At 40.3% G+C, this 20,078-nt stretch overlaps 1 protein-coding gene across 2 annotated transcripts in view; it reads right to left on the bottom strand.

Annotated features, from left to right (window-relative positions):
* The window catches only part of EFNA5 (ephrin A5), a 210,344-nt gene extending 199,495 nt beyond the window's left edge, over nucleotides 1–10,849 (bottom strand). For both annotated transcript variants that reach the window (XM_032206489.1, XM_032206488.1), the window contains exon 1: nucleotides 10,697–10,849. In XM_032206489.1, the coding sequence (XP_032062380.1) occupies nucleotides 10,697–10,821 (125 nt within the window). In that variant the 5' untranslated portion in view covers nucleotides 10,822–10,849. The remainder of the gene's footprint in view (nucleotides 1–10,696) is intronic.
* Nucleotides 10,850–20,078: the final 9,229 nt, after the last annotated feature.

The raw sequence follows: 20,078 nt of genomic DNA on the forward strand, positions 1-20,078 counted from the left end.
TGAAAGTCCCGCTCACAAGCAACACCACACCATTGTGACCACAGGACAAACTTTAGATCCTTAGTATCCATTGAGCAAATAGACTATGATTCCTCCTTATACACATCAGCTCCTACAGACTTCACCTATTTAATATATATACACACACACATATATATATTTATTATATATATATATATTTACACTGTTTTCCTTAAGCAGCTTTAGGGATCATTTTCTGATGGGCATTTAAGTACCTAAAGGTGTAAGAAGGCAGAAATAAAATCTAAGGCAGCTAGGCACCAAGCAGTCTCAAAAATCCCACACGGCTCTTCTCTGCAACTCTGGGTACCTAAATATATTCAAAATCCTAGCTCCAATGATCTATTCTTTTTAAAATCTGTGGGCTAAAAAAAAATAAAAATGCTTAAATTATTCATTTTACAGGCTACAGAAGAAAAACATCAGTAAATATTAGCGCGACGGCATGACTTTATTCCTTCAATGTCTTTAAGTACAGCATTCTACAGATAATTCACTCTCCGGTTATGCCCTCATGCTTACATTGGGAAATATCTGTGCACTGACAAACAGAACTGGCACATACTTCACCAGAGCCACTGCTGCAGCACTCCAAAATCTTAACCTCCTGATTTCACTGAGGATGACCTGCAGGCCGTGGACTGAAAACAGAAAAAAAGGTGAACAAGCAAACTTATCTGAAAGCACTAGCTGCTTTCTTTCGGCATTTTTTATCGAGTTTACTATCCACGACACAAGCAAAAGAATACAAAGGATAAGATGATTTGCACCCACTTAATAAATGCAGGCAAATACCAGCTTTGATCCGAGCAATTTTATTGGAAAGCTCAATTCACCAGAAAGTGTGCAAGAGAGAAAGGAATAGAGAAAGGCAAAAGTGACTGAATGTAAAGGGAAAAGTGCGTGCAACTTAGCCATAACTGAAGGGAAAAATGCAACCCTAGAATTAAGGTCTTTTGAATACAGGAATAATAAACTTCCAAGTAAATGTCACTTCACTATGACTGAGTTTCCCCAATTGGGTATTGTATATATATAATTTTATATATATAATTATTAGGCACACACTTTCCATGTTCTTTACCCCCAAAAGCAGAGCTGACAATGGTGACAGCAGAGTGTGTAATTAGTTTTTATTGTTCCCCTGACAGCCATAGCTCTGGAAGGACCCCTTGCCTTTTCCATTGTAAATGTTATGGAAAAATACACTAATGACAGGCATTTAATTATGGGCACAGCAACCATGATGGGAGCTGTGCCAAAAGTGATTGGCAGATTTGGATACCAGATATTCACAGCAATTTTTTCCCCATACCTTGTAACCCAGATTGCTGAAGATGTATTTTTTTTTTTTTTAATGTATCTTTTCTGAAGCTTCACTTATTGGTTATAGATACTATCATCAACCACCAACTTAAAAACAGACAGGAAAAATGAATAGACAAAATGATAATTTTTTTGCTCAAAAGCAGCAAGAGGTTTTCTGAAAGAGCTCTACCAGTGACAATGCCATCAACATAAAAGAAATCCCCAACAGCTCTGGCACATAGATGGCATTTTTATTTGCCTTTTTTTTTTTCATATACGTAGATACAAACAAGAAGATATTATGTCCCCTTAACACATCTTTATTAAATATTTACAACAAACTGTCCCACATTCAATTGTAGTTGCTGAGGTGCTTTTTCGCCTGATTAATTAGCAATTGGGAGACACGCTTTTTGGCAGCTTTTGTATCCCTATTATTTCTTCTGTTTTGGCACAAAATCTCCCTTTTGGGAGCACCAGTATTTGTACTGTACCCCGCTTAGTGATGGATCACTAATTTTTAATAAACTAAGCCCCAAGAGAACTATAAAAAGATGTATAAGTGTACCGGAGCAATAACTGTAAACAAATACAAAAAAAAAAGGGGGGGGGGAGCGGGGGAGAGAAGAGCTGTTGCAGTAAGTAAAGTATGAGGTCTTTTCCAGATCATGCATGGAGAGCCTATCCAGGAGATCACATGTACTCGGAAGACAGGGGTCTGAATTGGCTTTTAAATACTTGATCCAAATCTCTGCCTTCATCTTTAAAAAGCTTTAAGAAAGGGACTAGCTAATGTGGATGTGCATTTTCCTTGAAGAATGCTATATCTGAATGTCCCCTCACTGTTTCTCATCCCTCCCCCATCACCAGATGAATGAAATTACTCTGTGAAGCAGATCTCTATGAAGAATGACCACACAATTCTGGACCAAACGGTACTAAGTCTATGTAGCAGTCACAAATCCCTGGCTAAACCGAACAAAGCAACATTATTCCTAAGTGGTAAGTTTGGGAATATAAAAGTGAAGCTGTCTGGCTCTAAAGTGGAAACTTGCAAATAGCTGTAGAGTCGATGTTGGCTCTCCATCCCCCATCCAGCTGGCTCTCATATCAGTAACTTCAAAAATGCAGTTTGCCATTATGGTGGCTTAAGGCACTTTATGTGCCAGTGCAATGACCATGCTGTGTGTGCATGTCAGAAGGTCAATACTTTCAAATTCCAGAGTCCCTCTTTATTTCCTTCTTTTCTGGAAACAATAGGAAAGAGAACAGGATTGATAGATCCTACTTTGTTAACTTCTGCTTACCAAATGCCCTGCCTGTACGAATACACAACTATTTTTAAAATTTGATTAGACATCAACTAAAGCGGGAAAAACACACACACACACACACAAAAAGCTCTTTTTACTGCTTATTAACAACATCAATTAGCAAATTTCTTTGAAGCAACTTTTAACAATTCCATGGAAGGCAACATTATTAAAGCTGTTAGCAGTCCTTACCTAACACTGATTAACCAGCATAGCAAACTGATAGCTGTACTACAAAGATCATCATCAAATCTACAAGTAGGTGAAATACTTTTTTTCTGCCTCCTCATAAAAAAAGAAAAAGGAAAAAAGAAAAAATTCAACACTTGATTTACATAGCACTACAAAACCAGCAAAGCCTTAGCCACAGATGACGATTTATTTGTTTAGTTTTGATGAAAAAATTAGAATGTATTTAGCTCCTACTTCAAAGGCATAGACCGTACAAAAGGTACTCAAATTTATTTACAAAATTAAAACAGATGTAAAGAAAAAATTAAAATGAAAACCCCTGTGTAGGGTACAAATACTGCAATAAAAATTAAAATATATTTCTTAACAATTCCATGTGATTAGATAATGGGATTATGGAATGTGTGTAGAGAGAATGGAAAAAAAATCTTCTGAACCATTATTTTAACACAAAAAATACTACTTTTAAGTCCACAAAAACAAAAAGGTAGTTTCACTGCTACCCACAAGGGAAAGGCCACACTGATGAGCAGACGAGCAAACCACATAATATGTATATGCCTGCCACTGTCCAGCATCTACCCGCAAGCAAAAAAAAAAAAAAAAAAAAAAAAAATTAGGGGAGGAAAAAATTTTATTTTAACTAACAAACAACAACCATGCTACTCCGTAAATACTAATTATGATACAAAATATATTATCACAAAATACAGAATCAAAATACAAAAAATACATAATCAAAATACACCTTTCTTAACTGTTATGAGGCTGAATTTTATCAGTGAGAATGGAACAAAAAGGTATTTCAGCATACAGTGATCAAAGCAAACTTATCTACAAATTTTCACTTCATCAGATGATTCACAAGCAAATTACTTCTTCTCTGCACTCCAGCACCACTTTATTACTGACGTAAGAAAAATAAAATGGGGTCTTTCAAATAAAATGGTTCTTTGAGAGTCCGATATAAAATAAATAAATTGAAAGTTAGTCAATGAGGAACGTATATTATTTTTAATTGCAGGTATTACTACTGAACAGTTCTTTATCAGATTAATATGCTGATTTAATGATGGAAAGTAAAATACAAGAAGTAAAACATAACTAATACTGTACTTAAAGGTTTTGTCAGTCTACAATCCCTTTTTTTCCACACCGTATACCAGCCTGGATAGGTAAAGGTGTCTACCAGATTATACTGCAAGTGACAGAATAGGAATCATAATCTTTAAGACTTTTCCAGTAAAAATCGCCAAACCTGAAGAATTAACTATGAGAGGTTGCTGTTAGCAATTCAAGCAGATCTTGCTAATTAACAGGGCTCTTGTGTATCTTCTTGTTAGTTGATTTCTCTTTTGACAGCATTTTTACTGGTCATGCATTTAAACAGAAAAATGGGCATAAAACTCCTATCATACCAGATAACAGAAAATGGGCATCAAACTCTTTCTCTACATTTTGCAGCAGTCAAAAATAAACAAACTAATTTTTTCATAAAACTAGGATCTAACAATGGATTTTCATCAACCTGTCAACAGTAAAATATGATGGACATTTCGCCAGATGAAAAACATATAGGGGGTTTACTTTTCTGTTATTTGAAATCATGGTGCTCTATAGAAGCAAGATAAAATCTCAGTCTTCACAAGCTAGCATCATTTTTATTATTATTTTAATTTTCAAATATTTGATTTTAATACAAACAATTTTAAAAAATGTGTGGAAATAGGAATTTGTGGTTTTGTAATGTCACAACCTATGCTCAGTTTCTTAGAAAAGGATTTCAGGTATCTATCCGTATTCACATACTTCAAAATAATACCCACCATTTTAAATTAGCTCAACTATAATCTAGCTTGTAGAAACTACAATGAATAGAGAGAATGCAAAAATGGAAGGAAGACTTCCAATGGATGAAGGATTCTATTCTTCCATCCAGCAATGCTGAAGTGCGTTACAGTAGGGTTTACTCACAATAACTGTAATATCACCAGAAAGCAGTTTCAATAACGTGTCTGTTTATTTTAAACCAAATGTTTCCACTTCGTTATATTGGTGTGCTGCTGACTGACTACTTTTTAAGCAGCAGTGCAAAGAAAACTTAAACAAAACAGGACCCTTTATTATCAACAGTGAATTACACCATTCAGAAATACTGGAAGATTAGACTAATTGTGAGAATAAAGACATATTAAATATAAATAAATAAATAAATTCAAAACAGGATGGCTGAAGAAGAAGAACGCAGTTCCAAAATACTTCTCTTTGCCTTAAAAAAAAATCTGAAAAACTAACAGTGAGCCAGAAGAGCAAGACAGGTGCATCTCACAGCTATGGAAGAACTACTCATGCTTTCCCTAGGAAAGGTTGTGTCTTTGTTAGCATTTTCTCTAAGGAGATCAAAATGACCAGCCTTCTTTACGCGCTTTGTTGAAGCCTAATATTTCTACCATGCAGTACACTGCCCAGTGACACTGGCTGTTTCAGGAAGAAGCAGTAACAAGGTACTCTAATAAGCCCTGAGAGTTCTCAAAGCACATGCCTGTAATCTTCTCCGTTTCATTTTACATCTGTGCGCCTGTGTGCTTGGGCATCCACCCACCTGCCTACCTACTGGCCTAGGGGCTGCCAGCACGCAAATGAAGAGCACAATGGGAAGACTGCCAAGAACCACAACACAGATCCCACTTCTTTTAAATAAATATATATTTTTTATTTTACTACTACTATTATTTTAAGCCAAAAAGATCTGTGCTGGAAGACGAGAGCTGGGAATGAGTTTGTAACAAACTATTCATTTTCTCAATGTTTAAGTTCGCTGATTAAAAAATTGTAGAGATTTTCTTCCCATACAACAATCATGATTTACTCTACACCACACCTCCTTCTAATTTCAATGCATACATACATATATACTTGCACACATACATATGCACATATACAACCACTGAAAGCCACACATATTCATGCATATACATATTACATACCTCTCACCTTAATACTGCAAAGACCGTGACTCCGGAAGGACTAATTGCATTCATTTTCTCAGCCCAGCATGAAGCTGGTAGATTGCTGGGATCACAGCAAGAGGGGAGGGAGAGGATGGCTCATCTTTATCTGTCCCTCCCTGTAAGGAAACAGGGCTGGCAGAATGAATGCAGTGAAGTGTCCTCACTATGTGCATTTGCAAAAGATTTAATAAGGAGTATTTCGTGAAAATCATTTACCACTGAATAAGATGCCTTTCATACAAAGGTGGAAGCCAATGAAACTACCATTCTTTGTGTCATTTCTTCCATAGAATGTTTCAAACTACCTCAAAAATGCACTTTTAAAATAAACACCAATATTCTTCTGGACACATAAGGTGTTGGCAAAACTACTAAGAGCAAAGAAAGTAGGTGTTAAAGAATCAAAGACTCTGCTACTGATCTTTTAATTACAAGAAATCAGTCAGATTCTTTCAGCTCTTGGAGCAAGCTGCTGGATAAAATGCTCTCAAAACATAAGCCATACTGTTTGTACAGCCCACTTAGGGGTATTATGCCTCTCTTGATATAAAATGACATGGAATACCAAACCCAAAGCAAATGTTTTGATTTTGTCCCTTTTCATCCCCAACTTCTTAGTTGTTCTTACCAAACACAATTGCCTCCTTCCTATTCCAACTGCACAGTTTCCCTAATCTCTGTATTTAAGCAGAACTATTTCAAGGTGGAAAAGAAAGAAGAAAAAAAAAAAGTCGAATGACCTCAGCATATAACATCAATATGCTATGGTGAAATCTTCAAATGCATATCAGCATATGGAGGATGCTTGTCCATCTGTTTGTCCAGCCAGCCAGCAAGCCAGCCAGCATATTCCCAAGAACTGCCAGGTGTGCACGGGCAGCCATGGCCAGAGCTTCTCAGCGCTGGGTCTGTGTGTTGGGTGGGTTCGGGGAAGCACTTAAGTACACATCTATTCACCCACCAGCTGCAACAGAACTTAAGTATTGCAGTATGCAGTTCAGTGGGGCCAGATGCTTTTCTGAATCAGTGCTTGAACACTCAGTTGCAAAATGCTCCACATTTTAAGCATCCAGGTAGCAAGATTCTGATCTATTCACAGAATTTGCAGAAGCATCCACTCATTTTCCTGTTCTCTGATACCCAAGTATCTCACTTAACAAGAACTCTAGTACCGCTAATCAAAATATGGTACCCAGGTTAATACTGGGAACTAATCAGTTGAACATGATATGATTTTGATCTATTAAATTCTCTAATTAACAGCTGATTTCTTGATTTTATTATCCACCTAAGCACACACAAAAAGAAAATATGTCATCATCCTACATCTTTATGATTCTCTTGTGAATGTAATTTTATACACAATTTTCTTCTGTAAGAGATAACCAAATCCAGTAAGACTCCTAATAAAAAATACTCACTTTCCTGAGACTAAAAGGTTTGGCCTATGTGTGACCAGAAACTAGACTTGAATGGTAAGTCTTTCTAACTACCTTGAAACCAGTAACAATTTATGAAGCTACAAAACCTGCCACTGAAATAACTTACAGGAAAATACCTAAATACCAACCCCAACGTTGAAGCACAGTCCTGCAAGCAGAAAAATGTAATAATAATTACTACAAATAGTTTATGTTGAACCCTGACAAGATTAAAAGCAGTAACAAGTGCTAAGCAAGTCAACCGCTTCAATATTTGGCTCAGTTACATGACATTTTGGCTGGATTTTCATTACAAGGACACCAGCTATAAGGATTAAATGTATATGCTCTATTACCAAAGAAACTTCCAAAAGTATTTTAACCATTGGATTCAGAGGAATATTCTGTGACAAGATCATTTTCCTCTAAGAAAACATATGCAGACAGACATTAAAGGGGTAATCAGAATTTACATGCACTTAATTCTAAGCCCATGAATAACAAAAATGTTAGACACATTTGCAGGCATATTCCATGAATAACTTTCAATCCACACACACACACACAAATAAAAATAGATGAAACAACCTCATTTTATTATACTTCAAAAGTCTGAAACTTAAACTTTAACATAATCCCATCTAGAACCTGCTTTGGCAGGGGGGTTGGACCCGATGATCTTTCGAGGGTCCTTCCAATCCCTTCAACTCTGTGATTCTGTACTACACCAGTTACAGTACTTCGTGTATGCTGATAACTAAATATGAAACAGAAAAAAAGGAATGGGAATGCTTAAAATACTTCTAAGAAAAGACTTATGCTCTGTAACAATATTCAACTTTCTGTTACTTGTACATACTAACAATAATGATTCTAGAACACTTTTTAATTATTCTAGCAGAACTTTGGCAACCATTCAAGAAATGTAATATAAACTTGTTAATAGACTCACAGAGTCTTTTTAGTTACCAAAATATTGTTCACACAAGGAGCACTTATCAAATTGGGCCACTCATCAACTTATTATTGTGTCTCTTAATAAGGATGAGATCTTTCTGTATATTTCATTTGCTGGAGTTTAATACTACAAAACTGAGCATCGTGGTTTCCGAGATAAATTGAATCGTTATTAAATTCTTCAGATGGGGTCTTCAGGAAACCTTACTTTATCTCGCCTTTAATCACTATCAAAACGATGAAGATTTAATTTCCAAACTGAGCTAATTAGTTCTACACTGGTTTGTTAATTTTTTTGAATAAGTACAACAAGAAAGTAAGCTAAAGAACTGCGGCCGCACTGGTGGCTGAAGAATGGCAGCATATTTTGCCTTCTAATTTCAAATCGTTATCTCACAGTAAGCATTCCCACTTACTTCTGTGGGTATAAAAACCTGCCTGTCCATCTCCTGAATCTCTCTCTAGAAGCAGATAAATCACCGTGGAGTTATTCCTATAGCACTTCTAACTGACCTGAAAATATTGGTAACCAAAGAGAATTTTGCCTTCACCTTCCATCCTGACAAAATGACTTCAAAGCAGAAGTGTTTTCTTTTCTTTGGGTCTCCCCAGTCTAACCAATGAGGTGTTTGCCTGTTTCTCTGTAATGATCATGCAACTTGAAATGCACAGAGAATAAAACAAAGGAGAAATATAGCTTTACACTGCTCTTCCTCACAGTTTTAACTCACGGACAAACACCACATGTCCACATAGATACTTTCTTTGTGAGAGGGGGCAGTGAATAGTTTAAGAGAGAAACAAACATTTGTTTTTCAAGGGGAAGGTTTGGAAGTATCTTGCAATTAAGTATTCCTCTGGTGTTTGGAAGAATAACAGAACTAAGCTTTCTCTGCAGTCTGCTGATTTTTAATGTTGGACTAAGGGAAGATTTCATTAACAGTAAAATACCATTAAACTCATTAAAATCCTCACAAATCCACTCAGTGCATAATGCCCACTGACTAGATGAGCGCTGATCGCATCTTCAACTACCTCTACCCATGTGCAGTTGTTGTGTGAGCTCATTACACATAAGACTGCAGAAGTTAAAAATCCCGAATGTGAGGTTATTTTTGAAGTATTTTATGTTTAACTGCTACACCAGCAACATGTGTAGATCATTTAGGCAAACCTATTTCTTTCAACAATCCCTCTTCTGCCCAGTGGGATTTGTGAATATTTTTTTTTCCAAGAGCAACATTTCATTTTGCCTAACAACAGCAGAAAAAAAAAAAAAAAAAGTTGTTTTTTAGAGAGAAGCAATTTTTTTCAGACATGTGGTGTACGATGCAACTTTTTATCTCATTTACAATGAGCAATTTTTTTCAAGCAACACATGTCAAGAGAGGAAAATGTAGAGACGGGCACTAAAAATTATAGATACTCATCATTCCCAGGCATGACTGCTACTTTGGATAAATACTTTTTTGTCCTAAGCTTTTTGTGCCAGCCACGTAACGCTGAGGCATGAGGCATTGTTAGCAGGAACCAAGCATTCAAGTGCGGGACAGAGCAGCTACCTCTCCGCACTTGGAAATTCTGCCCGTAACTTCTGCATCACCTATTCTGAAGCCACTCCAGAATACCGAGTAGGGGAGTTTTCTGCAGGCAACACAGACCTATTAAAAAACATGACCTGTGACAAAAATCAATGTGCTAATCTGAAACCAAACAGCAGTATCAGAAGCATAAAAAAAGAGATAACCTAAGATAAAATAGCCCCAAATTTACTTAGACAGACAGACAGAAAAGAAAGAAAAGAAAGAAAGAAAAGAAAGAAAGAAAGAAAGAAAGAAAGAAAGAAAGAAAGAAAGAAAGAAAGAAAGAAAGAAAGAAAAGAAAGAAAAGAAAGAAAAGAAAGAAAAGAAAGAAAAGAAAGAAAGAGAGAAAGAAAAGTCTGCTCACACGTACTTTAACAAGGGAAAAAAAAAAAAAAGTAATACCCGGGTGACTTTTCCCCCAAACACACGGATACCATTTGGAGCAGCGCTGAAATTTCCCGATTCTTAACATGAGGGGAAAACTTCAGGAAAATCACGGGAGCTTCCCTTCCCAGAGCTCGCTCGCTCTGCCGCCTTGCAGACGCGGCTGTCAGGAGCGGGGACGCCGTCCAGGCACTCCTGCCCCCGACGGCCCCGGCCCGGTACCTACCTCGCCTCCTCACGGCCAGCCCTGGACCCCCGACGGGCGGCAGCGGGGAGCCGCGATGCTCCGGACCGATAAAGGGGCACCAGCTTCCCCCTCACCTCACCCCTTCCTCCCCAAAATATCTAATTTTTAAAAAAGTTTTCCGCCCCATCCCGCAAACAGGGCATCTCCCGCAGGCTCCGGGTTGCAGCAGCCGCCGCCGGCGCTCTCCACTCTCCCCGCCCGGCGCCCCCCGACCCCCGTCCGCGCCTTTTCCGCGTCCCCCCGCGGCCGCCCCGCGTACCTGGGGTTGGTGCTGTTCCAGTAGACGGCGTAGCGGTCGGCCACCGCCTTGGCGCCGGGCTCCTGCCCGCGCACGCACACCCACAGCGCCGCGGCCGCCAGCAGCAGCATCTCCACGTGCGGCATCGCGCCCGGCGGAAAAAAAAATTAGGGGAAGGGGGGTGGAAGGCAGGGGAGCGTGGGGAGGATGGTGAAAGAAAAAAAAAATGGGGGGGGTGGGAAGTGTAGCAATAAAAAATAAAACGAAGGGGGCAGAGATGGGGGAGGCTGGTGGGTGGGAGGGAGGAGGGAGAAGCGATGGGCTCCGCTCGGCAGCCGGCGGGGATGCGCGACCCGCGGGGACCCTCAGGCAGCCTCACCCCGGCAGGGGGAGGTGGGGGCCGAGGCGGGCGGCGGCGGCAGACGGCGGGCGGTGCTCATTCACCGGGAGGCCGGGGCACGACATACACCGGGCCCCCGGCGCCGCGCCCCACCGCCCCCTGCGAGCGGCCCCGCGGCTCGGGGGCGGCCGCGGAGCGAGGGGACGGGGAGAGGGGGGCGCGGGGAGGGGAGAGCGGGCGGGGGGCGCCGGGCTCCGCTCGCTGGGGGAGCCCGCGAGGGGTCCCGGCGGCGGATTAAAGGCCGCCGGCTGGGAGAGGGGCGAGGGGCGCCGGAGGAGCTCGGAGCGGAAAGTTTGTGTCTTTCTTCCCGGCCCTCCGCAAATGAAAAAGCAACGAGGAAATTAAAAAAATAATAATAATAAAATAAAAAAAATAAATTAAAAAAATAAAATAAAATAAAATAAAATAAAATAAAAGGATGTGTGGTGGTGGTGGTGGTGGAGGGGCAGCAAGAGCCCTGAGGAGTTTGTTTGCTGCGCTGATGGAGTTGGGGAGCCTGTTCTGCAGCGCAGAGTGTCTTGAAGGAGACTTTGTGGAGTGGTTTTCTCGTCCTTCCTGTTCCTGGGCGGTGGATGCACCAAGGACTGAGCAACACCAAAGGCAAAAGGAAAAAAAAAAAAAAAAAAAAAAAAAAAAAAAAAAAAAATGGGGGGCAAAAAAAAAAAAAAAAAAAAAAAAAAAAAAAAAAACGGCCAATCCAAGAAATATTGCGGCGTGGAAACCAAGGAGATGGAAATAAAAATTGTTTTATGGGAGGGCGTGGAGAAAAGCAAAACCTCGGAGAAGTGGAAAATCAAGCCTGCAAACTCCTCTGGTGATGTCGGTCCTGGTTGGCCTCCCCAACCCGGGGGAGGGACGGAGCGGTGCGGCGAGGTGCGGAACTCTCCTGCTTCAGCCTCCCGGAGCGCCTCTGTGATAAAGCAGGGTCCAGTCCCGGGAGCATCAACTTCTGCGGAAGGACAAAACAGTTTGAACGAGCAGGGAGGGGGTGGGAGGAAAAGAATCCACCCCTCAGATGACTACATAAGGAGATCGGGAAAAAAAAAAAAATAAATAAATTAAAAAAAACAACACAACACCACCCCGGTTCTTCTCGGTCCTGCCCGACAGCTGCTCCCCTTTTCCCTCTGAAGCAGCAGCAGGAGCAGCAAGGAAAGACGTACCACGCCAGCAGGCAAATAAATAAACTTGAATGCAGCGGCAGGCAGGGAGGGATCGTAAAGAGCGACGAGGATTGGAGGGGCAAAAGTCAGTTTTGCGAAAAAAAAATAAAAAATAAAAAAAAATTGCTTTATGGAAGGAAAGGAGAGGGAAGAGGAAAAAAAAAAAAAAAAAAAAAAAACCTTTAAACAGTCACGCCCCCTTCGTGCAATGACCGGTCCCTTCGCTGCGTGCCGATCTGGCACCAGCCGCCTGCGGGAGCGGGCACCCGGCGCTGCCGCTGCGAGCCGGAGCCGGAGCCGGAGCCCGAGCCGGAGCCGGAGGCAGCCGCAGGGCGCGGGGGGCGCGGAGGTGCGCACGCAGGCAGCACACGCTCAGAGCGCGCACACACACACACACACCACACACGCACCCGCACACGTACATACATGCACACGCGTGGGTCCGAGGCGGGATGTGGCGGCGGGCGCCGGGGATGAAGGCGAGGAAGAGGAGGAGGAGGAGGAGGAGGAGGAGGAGGCGCAGGCGGGCAGCTCGCGGCTCGATCATGTGGGGCTTCTGCATGCGGCGTGCCGGGGAAGGGGGGCACCCGCCGCCGCAGCCACTCACCGAGCAGCCTGCTGTTTGCTTACGGACCGATCTTTTTTTTTTTTTTTTCCGCTTTTTTTTTTTTTTTTTTTTTTTTTTTTACACCTCGACCCGATTGGCTTGCCGCACGAGAGAGAGAGGAGAAGGAGGAGGAGCAGGAGGAGGGGGGGGGGGGGGGGGGGGGGAGGAGGCGTCGCAGGCTTCTCCTCCCTCCTCCGTGCCAAAAAAAAAAAATAAATAAAAAATAAAATAAAATAAATAAATAAATAAAAGAAACCCAAGCCGCCCGGCCCCACCCTCCCGAAACCTGACTAATTGAATTACGGGCACGCCGGGGCGGCTCCTGCGCAATCCCGGGTAACCATTTCGGCGCCGCCTGCCCCCAGCACCCCCAATACCCCCAGACCCCGTCCCCAAACTCCGCGCCCCCCCCCCCCCCCCCCGCCTCCTTCCCTCCCCCCCCCTTTTCCGCGCCCGCGGGGGCTCCGCAGGTGAGCGGCTCCCGGGGGCGGGGCCTCGCCAGGGGGCGGGGCCTCGCTGCGCGGAGGGGGCGTGGTCTCCTGGCGGGGGGGCGTGGCCTCCGGCGTTGCCGCGGTGACGGCGGCGTAGCGCGGCGCCGTTCGGAAGCGCCCTGACGCCCCCCAGCGGCGGGCGGCGGCGCCTCACGGCGGGGCGGGGGGCGGGCTGCGCGCCCTCCTCTCCCCTTCCCTGCCCTCCCCTCCCCTCCCTCCCGCCTCTTTTTTTTTTTTTTGTTTTTCCTTCATCTGTTTTTAACTTTTTTTTTTTTTTTTTTCTTCCCGCGGAGGGATTTGTGCTCTTCGCCCCCCCCCCCCCCCCCCCCCAAGAAGTAACCGGGGCGAAAGAGCACACGGTAAAGTTTGGAGGAAATACTGGGGTCCCTTGTTGCACATTTATTTATTTACCTGTATTCCTTCGGCCGAGGGTACCAGCAGTTTTCACATCTCTGTTACCAAAGGCCTAACGATTTGTGTAGGTTTTGCCTCCCTCTGGTTTCCTCCATCCTCGTTTTCAACACAAGTCCTCGTATAAACCTACATATATATATAAAGTATATCCACAAGTACATGTACCAGCCGAGTGACCTGGGTTCAGCAGACAGAAACCCACCAACCTCTTGCTCACTTTTCCATTAAAACCCAAACCAGCCCTTCTATTTCTTCATGTCTGTGAACTGAGCTCTCCAAACAGCGACGGGCAAACACAGTATTTCCTTGGCCTTATTTCTCTGGTACAGGCAGACACGCAGAAATCACTTCCATAGCAGGAAAAAAAGTAATAAAATAACACAAACTTTTTTCAGAAAAATATATTCTCAGCTACATTCGTTAAAGGTTAATGATTTTCTTCTCTTTGTCTGTGGCTTGTGAGAAATGTCACAGTGAAGGAGTGAGGGATTGGTTTGTTTGACTTAAAGCTCCTTTTAATAGCAGAACCGGAGCTTATTCCAGTATACAAAATACCCTCCAGGACTGTACTACTTGGGTTTTTGTTTAACACCTACAAAGGTGTGAAAACCTATCAATAACTCAAAAAAAAAAAAAAAAAAAAAAAAAAAGACTTTAGCAGGAAGATATCTCTTTTTTCCTGCTTTACTTAGCAAGCAAGCTGTAGGTGGCTGTATCTTGTTAGTTTAGGGACAATACAAACACATAAATCCTTTGGACCAGAATAAGAAATAAATTAATTCTGCATACAGAAAGATAATACTTTAATGAACAGAAAGTGACCTTTTTGTTACATCGTAACCGATTCATAGGGACACATCAAACACCCAGCGCTCAAAAGCATGCCAACTTCTAGTCCACTCTTCATTTTTGCGATTACATGATCAAACGATTACTGATATCTCCATAGTTATGAACTGCCTATGTATGCCAATAGCCTCCGCCTTAGCCTTCATTTCATAGAAACATAAAGACTGTTGACAAGTGATTTGACATCAAACTATTTTGAATGCAGTATTTAGAAAAAATAGTGCATACACACAGAATCTGCAGCTGCCTCTGACAAGCTTCTGTAGTTGCTTCCAGATCTCTAGCTTTACAGTGTTAATCAGTATTTAACATACACTTTACAGCATGTACTTTCTTGATAGTTGCTTAGGCTTTCAGTGTATTGGATATACAGTGCAGCAGCCACTACGCTGATTGATCACGTACCTCAAAATAATTAAACCAAGCACAGCTTAAGGCATTGTATCAGGGAGAAGTGATAAATCTGTAGATTTTCTTTCTCTACTGATTTCCTTGAAAAAAAAAAAAAAAAAAAAAAAGGAAAAGGAAAGAAAAAAAAAAAAAAACACAACATAGTATTTCTATCATTATTCAGCAATACTTTCTGTTTTAAACAGATACAAATGACTCCGGAGGCGAAGCTGGTCTTCATTACTCATGTAAGTAGTAATGTTAAAGTAATTTGTTTTGCTTATTGCACAAGAGCCATTCAGAGATACTTCAGCACCTGTGAAACAGAAAATAGTGTAGATATATCTACATTTCCCCCATAGATTTATTTTTTATAAATTTAAGTAGAGCTTCAGAAGTAAAAGTAATAGAGCCCAGTCCTACTTCCTCTGAATTTAATTCCATGGACTTTAAGGTAAACAAGTAAATCCTCCATTGTTTGCTTATGTTAAAAAAAAATAGACAAAAAGGAAAAAAACTTTTTGAAGAAATGGATGCATACTACAAATCAACGAAGAGTGTAGTTGCATTTCAAATTTTTGTCTATATTTTGTACAGATGTAACTTTAAATTGTGTATTTCTGTTTCAGTATAATTTGATAAAAGTTTGCAGAACACAAAATATATAGCTCTATGGTTTGTCTGTATTTAATGATCATCTTGATGTTTTGTATTAAAAGGACTAAACAAAACTATATATTTTTTGTTGTTATTGTTTATCTGTGATATGTGTTTTTCAGGACCTGAAAACATCAGGCTTCCTTATATTTTTAATTGCCTTCTGATCCCATAAATCATTCCCTGAAGCAATCTCAGCTTCAAGTTTTGCAAATTAATAACTGAAGAGAATGGTTAATCGTTATAAATTCTCTCATCTTTTACTGTAATTCCTGATACTGTAAGCTGTCAAAAAGTAATATAGAACAAAATCTCAGACTAATTTCCATATGAGAGGACTAGGTTTCAAAGGCATAAATGATACTGTTAAAGAGAATCACTAATTCTTTGCAGAGAACTGTATTAATCATATGATTGCTGTGGACAAATATACTTAAGTCAGATATGAGGCTTTTGGTTATGTGATCTCTCTGACTTAAAAGTATTTGTTCCTTCTCAGATTTATTTACCTATAACAGACAGTGTGTGTATTGTGTACAGTTTATTATTATTATAATTTATTTATTTATTTATCCATTTTTTGAGAAGAATAAATAATCTAGTGGAAGAGAACAGAATGAAATGACTGCAGATAAACCTGACTCAGTATTTACTTGTGTGTGTGATTAAATGTCAATTTTTTCTGTGATTAAATGAAGATTCCTGATTTTCTTAAATTGTCTAGCAACACACTCACTTCATTAATACGCTTTTTCCATTCTATCAACCAGAGATAACATACATGCTGCTTTACTGTGATGTAGTGACGGTTTATGACTTAATGTTTTCAGATGGGGTAACATGATGTTTTCCAGAGGGGTAACATGAAGATCTTTGTCTATTAAAAACAAACAAACAAACAAAAACCAACCACCTAACACAAAATACAACAATAAATTATAGGCAACTTTGGGGGGGATATTGTCCAGAGGCATTTTCAAGCTTGTTATTTCATCCAGAAACCATATGTATTTCTTTTAACAGATGGTTCTTAAAAATTTATTACTACTTTTAAAGAAAACTATCCACAGTTACCAGCCTTCCTTCCATTCTGAGTTGTCAGTTAAAATCTGCATGTCTGCCCAAACAGTCTTTTTTTGTGAGCTACAGCTCACAAATTAGGAAGGACCTATTCAGCATACATCAATTTGAATGTTAATCTGAACACTTTAAAAGTTCAATATACCGAGGGAAACTTTGGGAAGAAAGCAGAATGTTTCCTGGTGTCATATTGGCATTTTATGTTTCTTTTTTTTTTTTTTTTTTTTTTAATTACAGAATAAGAAGAATTTTGAGGGAAGACATTTTCAAAAATATGAATGGAAGCAGGGACGCTAGAAAAATAGAGATGATAGAAAAATCTACTTTGAAGTTCAAATCTAATGTTCCCTCCATATACATAGCTAATAACTTAGTTACAATGTGTTACCATTCAAGTTTGTGTTTGTCTGTACAAATCCTTTTTTCATGTTTGCTGCATATCTAATTGCGAGGAACTTGGTTGCTGACATACTTTTAAGAACTCTAAATTCATGTCTATATGAAGTTAAAATATTTTGAACACTGTCATTCTAAAAGTCCACATGATGGCATTTGTTTCTTATCAGTTGAGATCTTCTGTACATTTTTGGGCTTTGCAAAAAATTACAGCCCATTACAGTGATTCATCATTAGTCTCAAGTCAATAACAATAACTGAAATATCCCAGGGATAATGCCAAAGCAAGATAATCCATGGGTCTAGAAAAAAATGCATAGCTTCCCTTTTTGCCATTCACTCAAGCTCTTCCACACTCTCCAAATTAAAGATAATAACCAAGAGATCTTTTAAAAAGACTTTTGGGAGTTATTGCACAATCACAAATTATTACATAGCCAGTACCTTACAAAAACTTCAATTGTGGTATTACCGCCGTAGAATCAAGTACTTAAACCAATGTGCAAGAAAGACTATGTAGATTATGTAAAGCTAAAGTATGAGACAAGAAAAGCAAACGGACTCAGCAGACGGTATGAATATAGTTATCCCCGAGATTCCTGTCCACTCCTGCAAAAATCTGTATATTGAACACTATACTCATTTTGCAGGTTGTGTTACAAGAGCAGGCTCTCATTTCAGCATCTGTGCATCTCCTGTGATGACATGGCAGGACTGAAACCAGCTAAGGTAAATAATAACCCTTTTTGACCTTGTGATATTTTTATGTGGTATTTTGTGATACTTGCTGTATCATATGTGTTTACCCATGCCAAGGCTTCATTTTTCCAGAATCCACATGATGGAAGTTAGCTTTTCAGGACACTTTCTGTACACTGAGTAACTGCAGCTGTTGTAGCCTAGAACACCAGTGTTTCCTTAGGAACCCTGCTTTTAAGCAGACTTTTCAAAACAGACAAAAGGAGGTTTAAGAACAAATCAAACCAAACAACAACAACAAAGACAACCAGAAAAACGAGACAAACACCTGCAGGTAAAACTGAAATATTGAATTCAAAATAATATATGACAAGAAATAGGTGTTTTCAGTATATGTGGTTCTTCTTGCAGTAATAAATTGATCAGTGGTACCTTGCTTAAGGGCATGCTGTCTTTTGTTTGTTGCTTGTTGCATGGGAGGGACGGCTAGCTGTCTCTTTTTCCGTCTATGTTCAGATAAGTGAAGAAAAACAAGTATTAGAAGTTCACAGCAGGGGTGGACTACTGTCATCGTTTGGAAACCCTGTACCTGACTGCCTTTGAGCCCTATGCAGTAAACATGATTATTAATTTTGATTATTAATAACACACGTTACAAGAGTAAAAAATATATATCCCAAGATACCCTTTAACAGGTTTTAGAATTTAATCAACATTCAGGATCCAATTTAAGTTTGCGAAACTGCAATGATTATTCTTGTTGCTCCTTTCACATATGAATCACAAACCATCAAATCAAAAAGTTCCTATCTGTAGCAAAACCTGGTTCTTGCTTGTGCGTATCTTCCATTGCATAGCAAAGTCTTAGGTTTTGACACCATTCCCTCCTCACATAGCACCACCTGTCAACTAACATTACTCACATTAGTGAAAATGAATCAACAGGAAAAAAAATAAAAATAAAAAAAATGCTGCAAAGTAGGTTATTACAGATTATGCTACAACTCTGCTCTCAGCTCTGGAGACGTTTGCCCTGTTATGTAGTGCATGCCATAGCTAGGATTTTATAGTTTAAAGACAGCTCTCAGAAATTTGTGTGCACAGCTGGCTAAATGGCATGAGTTAGTCCTTCCATTTAGGAAATGGAAGAGCTGCTTTGCTAATGCAAGCTTTGTGTGTGGCCATGTGCAGGAGAGCTGCTTTCTTAACAGAGGTAGGAGACCCGACTCTGTGTTGTTATGTGTCACAGATGGCTCATGGTCAATGCAGGTGGTGGTCTTCAAGAGGGCTGTCAGCCTGGCAGGAAGGTTACCTAAGTAGATACTAGCTGTAGCTTCTCACCGGTGCTTGTTTGCTTTGTAGATAAAACAGTTCCACTGGTACTGCAGCAATGGAACAAGGTTCTTTGTGTAGTGGAGAAAACCTTATCTGGTTAAGAGAACAAATAGAAACAGAACTGGTATATATTATTATGATAATATATAAACAAGCAAATAATATATATAGCAAGCAACTTCTGGAGAAGTCTGTGTGCAGCTATGCAACTGGGTCTTAGCCAGGTGAGAAAAATCTCAGAGGCTTCAGTGGCAAAACCACATGTACACAGCCACTTCAGGCTGTATAAAGCCTGTGTTCAGCCACACATTTACTTCAGGCAATGTGAATGACAACTGCAGTCTTCAGCTATTTTCTGTGTATTACAAGAGAGTTCTTCATGAAAGGCCAATTCTTAGGTAACTAAGATAAAATCCACCCTTTCATTTAAAAAATGCATTTCAACACAGCTTACAGAGTAGAGTTTGAAGAGTGAACCCTGAGTACTTTTTAAATAGGGCAAATAAATAAGATGACACATTCAGGACCAGGTACCTGGCATTTGCAGTCCAGTGTTTGTGCCGTTTCCTACATGTAATAGCAAGAGGGGGAGTTATCAGAGACATTTAAAAGACAACTAAGCCACAACTTAGTGGAGAGGGGCAGGAGAGATGGGATGAGGAGAGCATTTTCTTTATTCTTGAATCAGTTATGCCCACTAGCATAACATTTCTATTGTATATTTCTTAGGCAGCTTTTTCCTTTGCCTACAGCGTACTGAGTTTGGCTGACTCTTGAATTCCAACAGGTTAGACTCAGACAAACAAGAACATAGCAGGATTAGCTGCCCCGCATGATCTATGCCAACAAAACAGTCATCAGCTTGACAAATGCCAGTCTGATAGTGGCCAGATGCAGAAAAAGAATATGGTTTAAATTTTTT

This window comes from Aythya fuligula, chromosome Z (assembly GCF_009819795.1).
Source record: "Aythya fuligula isolate bAytFul2 chromosome Z, bAytFul2.pri, whole genome shotgun sequence".
Taxonomy (NCBI): Eukaryota; Metazoa; Chordata; class Aves; order Anseriformes; family Anatidae; genus Aythya; species Aythya fuligula.